Source organism: Siphateles boraxobius, unplaced genomic scaffold (genome assembly GCF_051911475.1).
Source record: "Siphateles boraxobius isolate OS27281-9 unplaced genomic scaffold, OSU_SipBor_1 33, whole genome shotgun sequence".
Taxonomy (NCBI): Eukaryota; Metazoa; Chordata; class Actinopteri; order Cypriniformes; family Leuciscidae; genus Siphateles; species Siphateles boraxobius.
This window is the reverse complement of record NW_027508953.1, coordinates 2,280,001-2,298,693: the sequence shown is the minus strand read 5'-3', so window position 1 is coordinate 2,298,693 and position 18,693 is coordinate 2,280,001. Positions and strand designations below refer to the sequence as shown.

Here is an 18,693-nt window from a genome sequence, read left to right as displayed (position 1 = left end):
CCCCTGTTGGATGAGCTCCAACATTCATATAATATAATATAATATAATATAATATAATATAATATAATATAATATAATATAATATAATATAATATAATATAATATAATATGTTTACCATCCGATAAAGGAACTGATCACTTAAATTGATTTGTATGGCTCTCTATGAGGTAGCTTTACATAAATATACTTAAAAATAAATATAAGGGTAAATATCTTATGTATTTGCTAATCTTTTAATTTATAATCCTATTATATTAATATAATAAATATAAATATAATTTCTGGATGTTTATAGTAAAATTATCGTACAACTGGTGTTTTGTACATTAAATGTAACAAAAACAAAATGCCCCAGTGCCGGTTCTAGCCTACATTACAAATAAGAACTTGTGAATAGCACATTTTATCGTATTTCATACATGTAATAACATTTTCAGAAAATGTTTCCAAAATGTGAATCTCTCATTCACATTAAGAAAATATTTTCTGAATATATTATGGGATGATCAACCGTTGATCATCTGAGAGACCGCTCCACTCAGAGGCTGCTCACGGGTCAGACCTTTCCGCTCGCCTGCAGGCGTTCCTACTCTGCGCCTGTCATATGATCAGCTTCCCGTTTGTTTGTGTTCATGCAGCAAGCTAACCGCTTCCCCACTATGAAACCTCCTCATCTGTATCCAAACTAAACATTTAATCCACACCGATCCCACCTCAATTACTCAAACAGATCCTACAAAGTCAACATAGACAGATCAAAGGGATTTAAAGCTTAAAATATAGATTTATAATGTCGATGGAGTACGAGGAGCAGCTAGCCGGAAGCCTGGTGGACTCTTTCCCCAAAGATTTTGGCTACGGCGTGGAAAACATGGACATGATGCAGGAGAACATGGAAAACTCTCCCTCTGCAGACAATAAACCCAGAATCCTGCTAATGGGACTGAGGAGAAGCGGGAAATCCTCCATCCAGAAGGTCAGATCCCATATGGATACAGAACTGCACTAAGTTAACTAAAAAAGTACTATGGTAATGCCCTGGTTTTGTACACTAACACGATGATAATACTATGGTGTTCTTTGAAGTGCATTACAATATAAAAAGGTATATAATTCCTTGCAAAAACGTACTGTGGCAGTTCCATGGTACAATCTTGCTATCAGATGGTTATACTTTTTTTAGTTACTTTTGTACTTTGATATGTACCATGGTGCGTTCGAGAATACCATGGTAACGTTACAGGTTCATAGTGCCTTATTTCTAAAAGTGCCATGGTATTCTTGAGAGTAACTTGGAGGACAACGGTAGATTTCAAAGTATCATTATTACTATAATCATCACAGTGCTCTTATGCCCTCACAGTACTTGCTTGTAAGGTCAGTTTGTTTTTTATAATGTTATATTAGTACTTTTTGTAAGTGTAACATTATAGTGGTGCACAAAATCATTGCATTACCAAAAGTACCATGGTAACCCCTATTTTGTGAAATACAGATAATGTGACATTCTGATCAGACTCTCATTTATTTAATTGTCGTATTAGATTTGTATTTATAGGTTATAATTGTTATATAATATATAATTTCTTTGTGTATTATATTATTATTGTTATATTTTATTTAAATATTATGTTTGTATTATCATATGGGCTTCCTGCAACAATATTCCAGCTAGTAATGCACTCAAGAATGAGTAATGAAAACAGACCGTTCTGTAATGATACAAGCGCTTGTCATAATATTGTTTTTCCCTTTTATATTTATATTCCAAGTCAGATGAATGGGGCTTTTATTGAACATTTGTTGACTGAAGTCAACATGAAATTAAAGTGAATGTTTACTTTCTTAATACATTTCTATGATCATATCATGCATATTTTATCAGTGCATGTTACTACAACAGAATTTTTTTTATTTTTATTTTTATTTTTAATGGAACAACTGCTAGTCCTCCTGACATAACCAAGTGAAATGCTTTGCAAATGTTGTATGTGAAACTGTAGTTGCACAAGAATATGTCCTTTTATTATTAAGTAACATTTAATGCTGCTTAAAATCTCTTGTTTTCTGAACATTTTCTGCATTAGGATGAAAGAATATTTTTGTCATTTGTGCAAATTTAAGATGTTTTTATTACTGTGTGAAATATTGATAATATGTTCATATTGAGCTATGGCTTAATGTTTTGAATCTCAGGTGGTCTTTCATAAGATGTCTCCCAATGAGACGCTGTTCCTGGAGAGCACCAACAAGATCTACAAGGACGACATCTCCGGCAGTTCCTTCGTGAACTTTCACATATGGGACTTTCCAGGGCAGGTGGACTTTTTCGACCCCACCTTCGATTACGAGATGATTTTCAGGGGCACCGGCGCGTTGATTTTTGTCATCGATGCTCAGGTACGCCGACACCGGGAAAATATGAGAGCGATACTGAAGAGTGGTTGTCATTTAAACTTTTTCCTTGTTCCATTCCTGGCTGTTATTAATATTATGTTTGAATGTGTTTTTCCTCTCTCTGTAGGATGACTATGTAGAAGCATTAGGGCGGCTACATCTGACAGTGTCGCGGGCGTTCAGGGTGAACCCGGAGATCAATTTTGAGGTGTTTATACATAAGGTGGACGGTTTATCAGACGATCATAAGATAGAGACGCAGAGAGACATTCATCAGAGAGCTAATGATGATCTAGCTGACGCCAGTCTGGAAAAGCTTCACCTCAGGTTGGTTGTCCTGATGTACTGATCAGTTTGCCTTGATACAGTCTAAACAGATACCCAGTGTTTGATAGGATTATGCTGTGCTTTTAGATAGGCTACCGAGATTTTCCATCAAGTAATGCATCAGAGATTGTGTAGTTAACAGTGTTGTTATTGTTAAATGAAACTAAAACTTAAAATGGTAACACTTTATTTTACAGTGTTACTATAGTAATAACTATAAATTATGCATAATTACATGCAACTAAACCAAACCAAACTCTGATCCTAATCCTATAGTAAGTACATGTAGTTACTGTACTTAATAATACTTAGTACTTAAATGCATAATTACAGCGTAACAAATGCACCTTAAAATAAAGTGCAACCCTTAAAATTAGTTTTTTGCTAATTAAAATAAATAAAATAAAATATACATTTTAGATTAAAAAAACGAGAACTGTTTTGATACTGTAATAATGTACAAAATAATACTCAAATAACACGATAATAGTATGATTCTGGATAAATTGAGAATCACTATTTTGTTTTGTTTTTTAAATAGAAATGATGATTCTCCCATGATTCTGAACCGACAACTAAACAATAACATGTCATTTTTTAGAGTTTCTGACAAAATGATAATTGCACCAGTCTATTTAAAAATATTGAATTAATTTGAATTATAAAAAAAAACTTGGATTCAATGGCTCACTCATAAAGACTTCAGTTGCTTCATTACTGGATGAATCAGCATTTTTGAACGAATCTCTTGAAGGAATGATTCACTGATTCAATCAGTCACTTGTCGCCACCTAATGGTGTAACGGTGTAATTGATACAATCTTTATTTGAAGTGTCACGTCACTTTATGTTCATCTTTATACTTTTATGTTGTTTTTAAAACTATAGTTTCAATATAATATTTACTATTATTATTAGACAAATTGCTTAAATTCATCCCCTTTTGAAGCTCATTTCCTGACATTCTGATGCAAGTTTTGCATTCTGAATTAATGGATATTTCTCTTTGTTTGTTTTCAGTTTCTATCTCACCAGCATCTATGATCACTCCATTTTTGAGGCCTTCAGTAAAGTGGTCCAAAAGCTCATCCCTCAACTGCCAACGTTGGAAAACCTCCTCAACATATTCATTTCTGTATGTACACAGCTGCTTTACTTATAATGATTGCTTCTTGAATGCTTCCAGTATCCATTAATGTCTAATTTAGCTTGGTCTAGATAAAATGTATCTGTTCTAAATGCTTTTTTTGGTGTTTATCGATGCACATTATAAGAGACAAATAACCGAACTGATAAGTGTATATTTGTAAATGCGTTGTTCCCTCTCAGAATTCTGGGATTGAGAAAGCGTTCCTGTTCGATGTGGTCAGTAAGATCTACATCGCCACGGACAGCTCTCCGGTGGACATGCAGTCGTACGAGCTCTGCTGTGACATGATCGATGTCGTCATTGACGTCTCGTGTATTTATGGGTGAGAATCTGTGGACGTTACACAGCAGAAAACGGATGAATATGTCCATCCTGAAGACCTTGAGCTTTATTTGTCTTACACTGAAATGCTCTTTAAAAAAATACACTAGCATTCAAAAGTTTGGTGTCGGTATGATGTTTTTAATGTTCGTGGTAACACTTTACAATAAGGTTCATTAGTTAACAAGTTAATGTATTAACTAACATGAACTAACAATTAGCAATACATACACATTAATCTTTTGTTAATATAATATTAGTTAATAAAAATCCAGCTTTTCATTGTTTGTTCGTGTTAGTTCACAGTGGGTTAACTAATGTTAACAAATACAACCTTTGATTTTAACTAATTTATTAGTAAATGTTCAAATTAATATTATCTAAGATTAATAAATGCTGTAGAAGTGTTGTTCATCCTTAGTTCATGTTAACTAAGGTAGTCAACTAATGTTAACTAATGAACCTTATGGTAAAGTGTTACCGAAGTCTTTTATGCTCACTAATGCTGCGTTAATTTAATAAAAAATACAGTAAAAACTGTAATACTGTGATAAATTGTTATGTTTTCTATTTGAATATATCCATTGTAGAAACCGTGATTTAAAAAAATCCGAATTCTTTGATAAATATATAGTTCAAAAGAACAGCATTTATTTGTAACATTATAAATGTTTATTTTTCTGTCACTTTTGTTCAATTTAATGCATCCTTGCTGAAAAAAAAGTAGTATATACTATTTTAAAATAAATATTATTATTTCGAACTTGTATCCTTTTTAATACTGACAGTGTAAGATATAAGATGATTGTAATATATTTTATCCTTTTGTTTTGTCCATTTGTTGAATGTATAGTCTAAAAGATGATGGCAACGGTAACGCTTATGATAAAGAGTCTCTGGCCATCATAAAGCTGAACAACACCACAGTGCTTTACCTGAAGGAGGTCACCAAGTTCCTGGCTCTGGTCTGCATCCTGAGAGAGGAGAGCTTCGAGAGGAAAGGTACACGATCGCTCAGTCTAGAGCATCAGACTTGTGTGACGTTAAAGTGTCCTTTATTTGATTGGTTTTACTTGATATAAAATGAGACCTTGTGTTCGAACATTAAATGTTTTCGTTCCTTCAAGAAAATTTGCGATCGTTATTGAGTTCTTTGCGAGGAAAATTTCTTAAGGGGGGGGATGCAAACATTTCTGCAGTGGAACGCAAAAGTTTTTGGAGGGAATGCAAAGTTTCTCAGGGGAATGCAAATGTTTCGCGAGTGAATGTAAAGTCTCTTGGGTAACGCAAGAGTTTTGCAAGCGAAAGCAAAGTTTCTCACAGGAGCGCAAATGTTTTGCGAGTACACGTAAAGTTTCTTAGGTGAGCGCCAAAGTTTTCTCAGGGGATGTAAAAGTTTTGCGAACGAACGGAAAGTTTCTCGGAGAAACGCGAAGGTTTTTTGGGGGAACGCAAATGTTTTCCCTGGGGAACGCAGATGTTTTGCGAGCGAACGGAAATTTGCGAGTGAACGTAAAGTCTCTTGGGGAACAAAAAAGTTTTGCAATATAATTTTTCCTCCCATCTCTTTATTTTTTTTTCCCACTACCATTTCCCTTTATGGGCTCTGCATTGTTTCTTACTTAAAGGTGCAATGTGTAATATTTCTGAGGATCTATTGACAGAAATGCAATATAAGATCCATAACTATGTTTTCAGTGGCGTATAAAGACCTTACATAATAAACCGTTATGTTTTTATTACCTTAGAATGAGACATTTATATCTCCATATCCGCGGGCTCCCCCTTCTATGGAGGTTGACATATTGTGTCGTCATGTTTCTAGCGTAACCCTAAACGGACAAACGCGTTTCGTTACTATGTTGCTCTTCGTGCAAGGAAGCAAGCTTAGTTCAGCGAATAAAACATTGACACAGTGATGAACAAGTAACAATAATATTCGCAATAACATATAGTTTTACTGAATAATTAAGTAAACATAATTTCTTGATTTATCCTTGTAAAGAAACCTCATTGCTGAACTGGCTACTCTCTGCTGTCTCAGATGATGACATATTTTCCTGTCGGCCACCGTAACTTTTGTTGGTTGTAATTCGTAACCTCACCACTAGATGCTGCTAAAAATCACGCACTGCACCTTTAATATGCGATTTCGAACATATCTCATGTCTCTATCTTCCACAGGTTTGATAGACTACAACTTCCACTGCTTTCGAAAGGCCATCCACGAGGTATTCGAGGTGAGCAGCTCCACCCAGAGGACGGGAGTGGCGGTGCAGTCCAGCCCCCCCAGCAGCAGCGGGAACGGCCTGTCCCGCCTCAAATCAGCAGCGTTCAACGGTACACCCAGGAGCCTGGTTTAACCCAGGACACACGGACCTCTTAGAACACAGGGCCTTCACACTAGTGCGCTGAACATGCGCTTAGGTACACGTGAGATTACTGGAGCGTTTCTCTAGTTATACCTGCTGTTCCAGGACCTGAGAGACACAACAGGACACTCATACAGGAGAGACTACATTGCTGCTTTTTATGATATTTTGATGTGTTGTGTGTGTGTGTGTGTGTGTGTGTGTGTGTGTGTGTGTGTGTGTGAGAGAGAGAGAGAGAGAGAGAGAGATTGTTTGCAAACACAACATCAGCTGTTGTAATAGAGGGAAATGGAAAACTTTAGTTTAGCCTACAGAATGAGGCACAATGAAATGGTGTTACACTGAGCAAATCTAGACTCAAAAGTCAAACTAGTGAGCTGTCTATCATTTTTGTTATATCCTTGTGTTAAAGATGGCTAAAAGTGCCGGCTAGGTATGGCACTCACTGCGTTTCGAGGCACATTCCACTTTTCAGTGGTTTGAATGTGAATCTCAAACATGTTCATGTCACATTTCACCAGAAACTTTGAAAATTGCTTATGTAAAATTTAGCCCGTTTTTAGGTGCATTCAAATCTTTACATTGTTTTTAACAAAACACATTTCACCCAAATTCTCATAATTGCTGAAAAAGGCAACTTTTTCATTACTTTAATGCAGTATTTTTATTGTAATAAATACTGTATTTAAATCAGTATAAATGTTGTACGATAAATATGTAATGTATGAGTTCTTTACCATTCAAAATAATATATTTTTCACATTTTTAATAAGAATATAGTTTTGTTTTTTACAGTATTAAGAATTTGGTTAAAATGTTGCTTAATTTTCATCAAAATATTGTCACAATGTAACGACTAAATTAGAAATAATAGGCTTCATTTTCTTTAAGCAATATCTTTCCTATTTCATTCTTTTGATTTTGGGGTGAAATATGACCCGGACATGTTAGATTCACCCATGAAACGGATCTGTTAATGCAGTTTCACTCCCTTTTGTAGCAAAATTCCCAGACCACCCCATCTTTAAGATTGCAGTTGTTAATATTGGCCAGTCCTGTGGTTGTGTTGGCTGTCACTGTATTTTACTCCTGACCTACACAAAGGGAAAATAAAGGGAGAAAAGGTTAAAGACGTATGTGAACGTCATCATGTTTCTGTGAACTTATAACAAAATGAATCTCATACAGAGACTTTTTTTAAGCATCAGCCCAGACTAACAGGAAGAGTGTGTTTTGCCATTATAGGGTTTTTCCACAGTTGTGATCTACTGAGATACGTGGGGAACACAGAATAATAATACTTAAGTTTGTTGAATATGAGATACCGGTATTATGTTTTCATATGTGAAGTCCCAGGGTCCAAAATAACCCTTTTTCCTTTTTTTACATGATTCATTGTTTTAGTCATGTTCAAAAATTCCCCTTTCTTGAATTGATATAATGTGAGCTGTGTGTGTCTATGTAAATGTATGTACAAGAAACTCACTGCTGAATGTGATTGTAGAATGAGTGTGTGTGTGTGTTATTTTTTTTCTAATAAAGTGTAAAAGAATAAGATATTAATTTTGTGATTGAATTATAAAGATTATTACTTGTAAAATATCAAGAAAATGATATTTGTTTACTTACGGTATATTTTGTCTCAGAGCACGCTGATAAATTAAAGCTATATTCATTTGAGCCTTGGTCTGAGTCGTGTGTGTGTGTGTGTGTGTGTGTGTGTGTGTGTGTGTGTGTGTGTGTGTGTGTGTGTGTGTGTGTGTGTGTGTGTGTGTGTGTGTATGCGCGCGTGCGTGCGTGTGTGTTGCGTGTTGCTCTTGTCACCTCTAGATGTCGCTGTCTGTTGAAATAAACAAATTAACTCATAAGTGGAACTAACTTAAGGAAAGACAACAGCAGTAAATAATACGTTTATTTAATTTTTGTAAATGTGTAATGTTTAAACTTTTGTTAACTCATTAACAAACTGTTATGCTGTCCCTGAGCAAGAGTGTGTGGGAGTTTTTCCGTAAAGTTATTAAATTTCAGAAGGGCATTCCATGTTGTACAGGCTGAAGAATCAACTTAAAGCTGTTGAAGGTTTAAATGTCGTGGTGTGTGTCAGATGTGGGAGGGCTGAGAGTGCAAATGTCTCGCCCAGTGGGAGGTTCATCTCTGTGTGTGTTTGTGTGTGTGTGCGCTCGCGTGTGTGTGTTTCATGGGAAAAACTGCAGTAACACCACTGTGTGTCTCACAGACATACTTTACCGGCTGTGCACAGGAACAGATCTGCTGGACACTTCAATACCACGGTAAGATGTCAACTAATTACTGTAGACACTAATATTCAGTTTTATAAGCTGAATAATAATAATATTGTCTTCTCATAACGTCTTCTGTTCAATAACTCTTTCTGTTTCCTGATCTATCAGTTTCAATGGAAACTGAGATGTGATTTGGTGTATTATGGATTAATTAGTCCCCGTAACCTGTGTGTGTGTGTGTGTGTGTGTGTGTGTGTGTGTGTGTGTGTGTATTTATATTTTATTAATTTATATTCTTAATTATTTGTATTATTTATTACTTGATAATAATCATTTTAATTTAATGTATTTTTTTATTTTAGTATAGTATTAGTATATAGTATATATTTTATATATTATTATTATTAATTAGAATTACTATTAATTGTATTAATGATTAGTTTTAATATAGTTATTAGAGAGAGAGAGAGAGAGAGAGAGAGAGAGAGAGAGAGAGAGAGAGAGAGAGAGAGAGCAATTGTCGCTGTTGTTCTGCTGTTCAGTTCAACTGTGGTACAGTCATTTTGGAATAGACTCAAAGTAGTACAGTTTACATTTTCTATAAAACAATGACAGTTTCGTGTGTGCGTGCGTGTGTGTGTGTGTGTGTGTGTGTGTGTGTGTGTGTGTGTGTGTGTGTGTGTGTGTGTGTGTGTGTGTGTGTGTGGCACCCCAGGGGCTCGGCGACAAAGCCACATGAAAAGTGAGTTATTTGTGTCCAGAATGCAGGCAGTTCTCTCACACACAGCGTATATCCCTCTGTTTCTGTTTCTCACCAGTATTAACATGTAATTTGCCCACACTTCTCTATTCCCTAGTGTCTTTTCTCCTTACCAGATTTCCTTTTCAGTACTTATAAAAAGCACTGTTGTGATGCCATATAGTGTATTCATATACAACATTATACTAAATGATAATTACCAAATTAATGTGCTTAGGTATAGTTCTTCTGAGGTAAAATTATCCTATACCCATAAAATGCTAAATGTGAACAGATAGGAATAAAGATTTTTTTTTTTAAATTAACCTCATGAATCAATAAAGTTGCTTTAAAACAATAGAGATTCCTCTGAGAGATGGCAGAAGTATTTCCCAGATTGTAGTCACTGGAGTTGAATGAGGGGAATTGTGGCGCTCATTCCTGGTGCAAGTAAATTTAAGGGATGAAGTTTTGTGGACACTCGCTGTTGCTGAGTAAGATAGATGATGCCTGAGTTTTCAGACTGCTGTAAGTCTCAGATGAATAGAAGAGCGCTCTCCACCACAGACAGGATTTATATACCTCAAAGTATATATCTCCCTTTCCTGGGCGATAATAAATTAATCACACTGTCGTGCAGATGAATGATACAAGAACTACCCATGAACTCAGGGAATGGACTCTACTACATTATTAAAGGTCCTTATGAAGGCTTTTTGAAGGTTGTGATTTCTTGGGCTCAACTTTAAGGCATGCATAAGCTAAAAACACCCCTAAAGTGAAAACAGAACATATAAAAAAAAATCTAACTCAAAATATTAACAAAAACTAAAATAGTATATCTATGATACTGGTCATGTGACAATGACAGTATGTTATTATTTTTACGAGCCCATGAAAAAAAAATCCCAGACAACTATGTTGTTATCACAATACAGTATTTGAATGTAATTGTAAAACGATCTAAAATTACATTAAATGTAATTTAATTTAATGTAGCATACCACACCCAAGGAAATTGGGTCAATTTTAATTTCACATTAACTGTATGCACCTTTTTCTTTTACAATCCCAGACCGATAAAAATGTAATGTGAAATGTAATTAGGCTAAAAATAGACATTAACATATTTTAATAATTAAGATAATACATGCTAATGAAATTTTCTATAACTTCTAATTGGCTGCACAATCGAATGCCTAAAATTTTGTCTACCAATAGAATCGCTTTGGTGTCCAAGGGGAAATTATCTATTTTAATGACAGTTTTTTAATGACGTTAATTTTCACCCCTTTGAGTACATTACCAAAAGAGTCACACATTAAGTATGTACTATAAGACCACATGCTTGCAATCAACAATTCTACGCTTGTGCAGAATAGGTATCTGACCTTATACTGCTACATACTGAAACACGAACTTTGACCTCTCTTTAAAAAGCTGCCTCATTTAGTTTCATTGTAACAGCAGGCATGGATGGAACATGGCATTATGGGAAGGCGCCAGTAGGTAAGCATGATGTTTGTTTATAGAGCAGGGTAAATATGGCTTGTAAAAGAGTAATTAAGACTAACTTCGGCATTCATTCTCTATCCGCAAGCCAATCGTTTTTTCCACCATCTAAGTGTATGATGTCACCAGCAACTTCCAGACATACTGCGAATTTGGCACCAAACTTTATATTTCCACTCACATCCAGCAAACACGTCATTATAAGGTCTGATCGGATGGGTGTATGTGGAGGTGGGGGGGCTGTGACCACATAATGTTTTTAGTTGGCCCAAAAACTGGAATGCTGTGCGTAATCTTTCTCCGTGAGTAAATGGCAGATATGTTGGTCTTCTAAGAACTCGGTCTGGTTTTTCTCAGCCTGAAGAGTGGAATGTGCCATTTTTAGGAAGAAAAATGCCTTTGTTTGCCCTTTTGGAAACCATGAAATTCTTCCCAACCCTGGCCCTGACCACAGTGGCATTCCCACTGGGTGGTACAGGGCACAGAGACAATAGCTGGACACATGCCAGTGAAGAACACTAGGCTTACAGACACACTGCACTAGAAAAAATGAGACAAGCTTTAAGTGGGTCGTGACATGAGACATCAAATTTGCCTGGATCTTTTGCCATATACAAGGTCTTTGAACCATTAAAACATCCTGCAAGATTCATAGCTCAAAACATCCTTCTCATTTTAAACAAAGCGTTTATTTAAGCAAGCTCCAAAAACAGAGCCGTCTGCTCTCTAAGCGCTCTCGCTATTTTGAAGTCATATAACGATTGCTCCGCTTCAAGTCGAACTAACCTATTGTGGAATTTGTGACGTCACATGGGCCTTTTCTGTAAAGGATAGTTTTATACGGATAATGTTTTCAAAACACTTACTCACTTTCAATAGCGAGTGGGCATTGCTACTGTCATCTATGCTGTGACGTTAGCCAATCATAACAGTGGCTGTTTACTGACAGGCCTTTAAGGACCCGCCCCTTAAAACTGATCATTTCAGACACGGGTTAGAATGAAGGTAGAAAATTATTGTTTTTCCACATAAATATTTGTTATATTTGTGTGCAAAAAAACTTTATTTACATTATATGTGAACCTCAAGGAACATATTAGAATGATTTTAAAGAAATCCATGTCATGACCCCTTTAGTTACATTAATTTTGTTGTTGTTGAATTCATCTTAAATATTTTAAGTAAATTTATTTACTGAATGTAAAATGTTAGGTTGGCTTGATTTAAATTTTGTAATAATTCCTAAATTATTCATTAATATAGTATCGTCTTCTAAAACAAAAATCTGAATAGTTATGTGAATTTGTTTATTTATTTTTAATGAAAGTATGACTAGCAACAACTAGATTTTAATGTGAGCAGTACTTTCCCATCCAAAACTCACTGCCCCGATTCTAGGGTGTTCTGAGTGGTTGCCAGGGTGTTGCTAAGGTATTGGGTGGTACCTATACACAGAGTTATTTTGTTATAATACTATTATAGTATTCATTAATATTTTGGGTTAGTTTGTTTTATGTATTTAGTTTACGTTTTAGTCATTTTTTGTATTAAAATTGTTTTTATTTCATTTTTATTTTAGCATTTCGGTTTAAACTTGTTTTATTTCAGTTAGTTTCCAAGGCAATATCTCTAATTTTAATTTAAGTTTTGTTAACTTTAATCAAATTTTAATAGTTTAGTTTTAGATAACAACCTACAATTGAGATAGTATAGATGGATGTAGTTGTTATCATGTTGCTATTTCAGGGTTGCCAGGGCGTTGCTATGCTGTTGACTAAGTGGCTGTTTTTGATTAAATGTTGCTATGCATATTGCATATTTGTGGTTGTTGAAGCATGAAATCATTTGTTTTAAGGTCCAAAACCTGTTGAATTGTAGTTCACACTATGATATTTATAAGTCCATTATATTCAGGATATAGTTGTTTTACCAATCAAATGCAGTGATTCTGGACCAGGTTTAGTGTCTAAGATCAGTGTTGATAGAAGAAAAAACTTTTTGAGGGAATGCCAAGACTGGATAAGGAAAGCAATGTAATCCCTTCTTCTCACATAATAAAAACTGTCTGGCAGATAGATATGTTTAATAAGCATCATGATGACTGTGTTGTTTGCTAAACATCTGAAGCTGGCTCTAACACGTCCCGTGGCAGGAAGACACAATGTTCTTAAGAGTAAACAATCCCTCCCAAGATCTCAACCAAGATATTAGATTCAGAACTAAACATCTGTTTCATATCCCAAATTGGTATTTATTCTTCCGACTGGATTTTGAACTTTAATCTGCACAAGTTTTGGTTTAATAAACGTTTGGTTCATTTCCCAGAATTCTTCGTTTTGCATGTCTACTCTCACGTAATTCATTCAGAGTCTTTCTTAATTTCTTTAGGCTGACTGTTTCAGCTATAACATTTGTCAGAAATATGTGAATTAATACTGTAACTATACTTTTTAACTACACTCTTAGAAGAAAAGGTTATATATGGAAGAAGGGCACGTCAGGTGATTCAAATATAGAACCTTCATCATGGGGTCATTTTATGGATTTAATGTTTTAATTCATTTATTTTCTTTTAATTCACATTTCATTTGAATTACATTTTATGAATTAAACAGTTTGTAAACATACTTTATAACTTGAAAAAAATAAATGACCTATTAAACATGAATGTATAATGCATTTTTTGGCATAAACCATTTTAATAAAGCAGAGTCAAGAACCCTATGAACCTTTTTTTGTAAGAGTGCATGATATTTTATTTTAATAAAATAAAATGTTGCTTAATTTCCTAGAATCTTTAGTTTTCCCTTTCTCATTAAAAAAAAAAAAGACTCCCAAACTAAATTTAGAAACTCTCAGTCTGACATCTGTCAGAAATATGGGCAATGAAAGTTACAAGTTTTACACCCAAGTGGACATTGAGTGCTTTTTGTGGTATTCTAAATCTGGGATCAATTTAAAATCCACAAACAACATGTTTAATTTGTCGATGGATTAATTTAGAATGGCTTCAGAATGTAACTTAAAAGTTTTATTTCACTGACATTTGGCCCGCAGGTGTTCAATAGCAATAATTTCACTGGCACATAGACCTCAGGAAACAAATAACTACCAAAGTGCACACACACACAGAACACAAATGACCAGCTGGTTAATTTTCCACCCACTGAACAATGGGGTTGGAAACTTTTGCAGTTGCTGAATAACGTATGTGCTTCAGTAAGTGTGAGTCATTTTGTGTCGAATTAGAGGTTCATTATATGTTCTTCTCATAACACATGACGCATTGAATAAGCTGGACTCCAGTGCATGGAATACCTGTGGAAACCACATCCAAAGAAAGTTTTTGTTGTTCAAGTGTTCGGTTTTACGGACCATTTAGCAGCGTGTTTCTTTAAAGACCTGCGGCTTGGGGAATATATGAGGTGGAACCAGAACAGAGACGCCCTTCCTGGATTTGCCATTGCATGGGGTCTGTGTAAGTTTGTACTGTTTTTAGATGGGCCGCATTAGGCATCTAAGATCGTCTTGTTGAGTGCACATGTGGATCGGAAAACATTCCTTGTTATGCATAGTCATTAATCTGCACCTTGTGGAGGCAGGTTTAATCATGTGGGAATGCTGTGGAATTCATTTGATTAGTTGTTTGCCAATGTTCTGCTTTAGATGGCAGGCGCACAAGTTATATAGCGTTCTTTTGTAATGAAATCAGGTTTGATCTTTATGGGAGAGAGGTATTAAAAAAGAGTGGAATAAACAAATGTGGTCAGAAATGTGATTAAAACAAGTTTTTAATGTTGGTGGTTTGAAATGCAATTCAAATCAGATCTTTCTTGTCTGCATGTCTGTCTGAATGATCTGATCAGATTATATGTGGTTTTCCATCATTCAGTGATTGGTTGTTACAGTTTTTTTCAACTGCTTACACACATTTTGAAAACTTTGCCTCTTTTTTTTCAAAACTTTACTCACAAATCCAAGAATGCAAAATGCATGAGATGAGATCTCTTCCAAAACAAAGCACTGCATTCAAAATATCACAAACACATCTCAAAAGCAAACATTTGTCTTACATTGCAAACACCTTTGTCTAATATTATATTTTTGGATATATCATATACACACAGTTATTAAAAACCTAACGCGCTTCTTTAATGAGCTCCTCTGTACATTTCTGTACAAGATTGAAAGTAATTGGCAGAGATATGTTGAAAAATTCACGATAAACATGAAAGCAATTTTTTTACTGTAAGCATTTGTGGTTGTGAACACAGTAATACACAGTCCGAAAAACCTATAACTTGACCTTTGGCCTATTCATAGGCCTATTCTAAAGCCATGATTGGTTGGTGTTCAGTAAAGTAATGAGTGTTTGTGTGTGTGAAGAGTGTGTGTGAGGGACTGATGAATTACTGTGGCATTTTGATAGTTTGTGCTTGAAAAAGGAAATCAAGATACTTCCTGATAGATTTGTGTGTGTTACATAGAGAATTGTGTGTTGTGGTTTGCAAAAAGTGTTTTATGAATTTGGAATTAGTGTATAATTAAATAATAATTAGTGTACAATTAGCATTATTTGCTTATATTAGCAAATAATTAGTGTATGGTTTTGATGTGTGGTTCTGGTGTTTGAGTGTCAGGTTTCAGAAATTGTGTGACAAGTAAGGATTTTGTGTGTAAGCAGTTGAAAAAAACTGTAAAATGTTTTGATCAATCGATTATAAAATAGGTTTATTTGCAGCTACTAATCTAGAAGCTGTATAATAATGAGCTAAAAGCACAGATCTGTCGTGGTCTGTGTTAACTTTTCCCGTTCTTTTCCACTGGAATAAAATGTCTAATAAAATGGCTCAGATGTGCAGACACTCTTTTGCGAGTCATGAAACGAGCTGTCTGTAGACGTTTACCGTAGCGAGACACAAAGAATGGAATGTCAGTGTATGGGAATAATGTGTCAGCTGTGATCCGAAAACTGACATGGAATGATTCTCACATTCTCTTCATACATTATTCCACAACACTTACACACTTGTCTCTCTTATCCTTCTGGATGAGAATGATTTTGTTTTAATTTTATTGTTTTTTTATGTTTTAATTGTTGTAGTTTATTTATTTATTTTAAATAATTTTGTTAGTTGTTGCTTTATTATTTAACATGTTATGTAATTGCGAAATTATTTTATTTTATTCAGTGGATGAGTTGGACTGGATAGTGAATTCCTTTTCTCATTATTAAGTGTGCATCAAATGTAAACTCCTTCAATAGTGTTATGTGTGTGTGTGTGATTTATTTTATTTTATTATTTTATTTTAATTATTTATGTATTTATTTGTTTAATTATTTGAATTTTATTTAATTTTTATTATTTTTTTATAGTTCAATCGTGTTTAAAAAGTTCCAGGATACATCATGGATAAGAGTAGCTGGCCTGCGTGTGTTGATGAATGTCCAGAGTGCGCAGAACTGGAATCCAGACAAAGCAGCATCATTTTTTGGTCACTACATAATTCCAATACTTTCATTTGTGTTAGTTTTACTGTCTTAACTATTATTGGAAAATATGGAAAATAAATATAATATGACAATGTGTCCAAACATTTGACTGGTAAACCTCTCGGTACTCATGAAGGAATGTCCTTGTGTTTATATGAGGAGTCACTCAAAGTCCCATACGGCATTGCTCTCGTCATTTCTCAACAAAAACAAGATGGTTTGTGGGGAATCTGCGCTATTTCCAGTGTACAAGGCCGTTCACTCATTTGGGGTTGAGAACAGGATATGAAGAAGGGGGAGAATGTCAAATCACTGTCATGAAAGCGAGTTGTGATGTTCCTGACCCTCAGGGAGTTCTATACATCTCATTAGAACCGCATGTTCTACAATCAGAACGACTCCCACAAAGAAAGAGGAGAGCGGTAAGAGTGGGACTAGAGAAAAACTCAAACTACTTGTTTCAGTGCATGTCTTAATAATCTTCCACACATTGTCCACTGAATTTAAACCAAGTGTGCACGTCAGGGTATGAACTATGGAAAGGGGCAAGTAGATATAGCTGTGGACTGGAGATCTCCAGATCAGGATTTGAAATCCTTAAAGGGATACTCCACCAGTTTTTCTTATTAAACTATGTTATTCCCTTAAATAAGACGAGTTGATACATACCTCTCTCGTCTGAGTGCGTGCACTATATCGCTCTGTATTGCCGCAAAACTATGTTAGCACTTAGCTTAGCCCATGCACTAAATATGGGCCAAGCAGAGAAGCGACCAAACACTTCCACGTTTTCCCTATGTAAACACAGTTACTCGAGTAGTGTAACTTGACCTGGGCTGGTGACACAAAATAAACCGTTGCGCTTTTCTAAGCGTTTCAAATTGATGACTATATTGTATGGCGGAATACCATAACAAGTGCTTTTGAGCACTTCGACTTGGCGCAATAATATCTTCACTCGTGAAAAGTCCTCTTACCGGCTCCCGCTTCCTCTCCCTCTGACATTTCCGTCAATACAACAAGAGGAAGCGGGAGCCGGTAAGAGGACTTTTCACGAGTGAAGATATTATTGCGCCAAGTCGAAGTGCTCAAAAGCACTTGTTATGGTATTCCGCCATACAATATAGTCATCAATTTGAAACGCTTAGAAAAGCGCAACGGTTTATTTTGTGTCACCAGCCCAGGTCAAGTTACACTACTCGAGTAACTGTGTTTACATAGGGAAAACGTGGAAGTGTTTGGTCGCTTCTCTGCTTGGCCCATATTTAGTGCATGGGCTAAGCTAAGTGCTAACATAGTTTTGCGGCAATAAAGAGCGATATAGTGCACGCACTGAGACGAGAGAGGTATGTATCAACTCGTCTTAGTTAAGGGAATAACATAGTTTAATAAGAAAAACTGGTGGAGTATCCCTTTAAAGGAGAACTCCGGCGCAAAATGAACCTGGGGTGTAATAACACATTGGTACCGAGTCGACTGTTCTCTGGGATTTGTTTTCATGATAATCGAGTGTAAAGAGTTTTATCTCTAAAAACGGTTTAGCTGATAACGCTAGTAGGCCTATATGGGGCATATAATAAGTAAAAAGAGATCGCTAGTTAATACAACTAACAAGGCTCAAAATAGCCCCACACTAACACGGTAGCTTAATGAGGGTCTCTACATACAAACCGAAGCACTGAGAACGTTGTAAGTGTACAGACAGTTTAATAATAATATACTTTATAAAGACAGTACCATCGCGGAGCCATCTTTGGATAACAGTCTCGACCAGTCGAACCACGAACGCCGTGCTACGAGCGTTCAGCTCGTGAACGTGACTTGGAATCTCACAGTTCAGCTCACTTAGCACGGCGTTAGTGGTTCGACTGGTCGAGGCTGTTTCCCAAAGATGGCTCCTGCCTGTATATGCGATATACTGTCTTTATAAAGTATATTATTATTAAACTGTCTGTACACTTACACAGTTCTCAGTTCTTTGGTTTGTATGTTTTGAGCCTTGTTAGTGGTATTAACTAGCGATCTCTTTTAGACCCCTTTTGCGCCAACGTCACAGTTACGTAACGGCGCTAACTGGAGGCAAAACAAAGTGAAAATTGGAGGCGGCAAATACAAACCAGCACAGATTCGGCTACAT

At 35.6% G+C, this 18,693-nt stretch overlaps 2 protein-coding genes across 2 annotated transcripts in view; both read left to right on the top strand.

Annotated features, from left to right (window-relative positions):
• Positions 1–587: 587 nt before the first annotated feature.
• rragcb (Ras-related GTP binding Cb) lies at positions 588–8,248 on the top strand. Its single transcript, XM_077194964.1, has 7 exons — positions 588–977; positions 2,198–2,401; positions 2,526–2,725; positions 3,746–3,860; positions 4,055–4,197; positions 5,050–5,198; positions 6,381–8,248. The coding sequence occupies exons 1-7, from the start codon at positions 792–794 to the stop codon at positions 6,557–6,559; spliced, it is 1,176 nt and encodes a 391-aa protein (XP_077051079.1). The 5' UTR covers positions 588–791; the 3' UTR covers positions 6,560–8,248.
• A 476-nt stretch (positions 8,249–8,724) lies between these two features.
• fhl3b (four and a half LIM domains 3b) overlaps positions 8,725–18,693 on the top strand; it is a 21,544-nt gene continuing 11,575 nt past the window's right edge. Inside the window, exon 1 of the mRNA XM_077194965.1 lies at positions 8,725–8,859. The gene's annotated coding sequence lies outside the window, so the exon portion shown is untranslated. The remainder of the gene's footprint in view (positions 8,860–18,693) is intronic.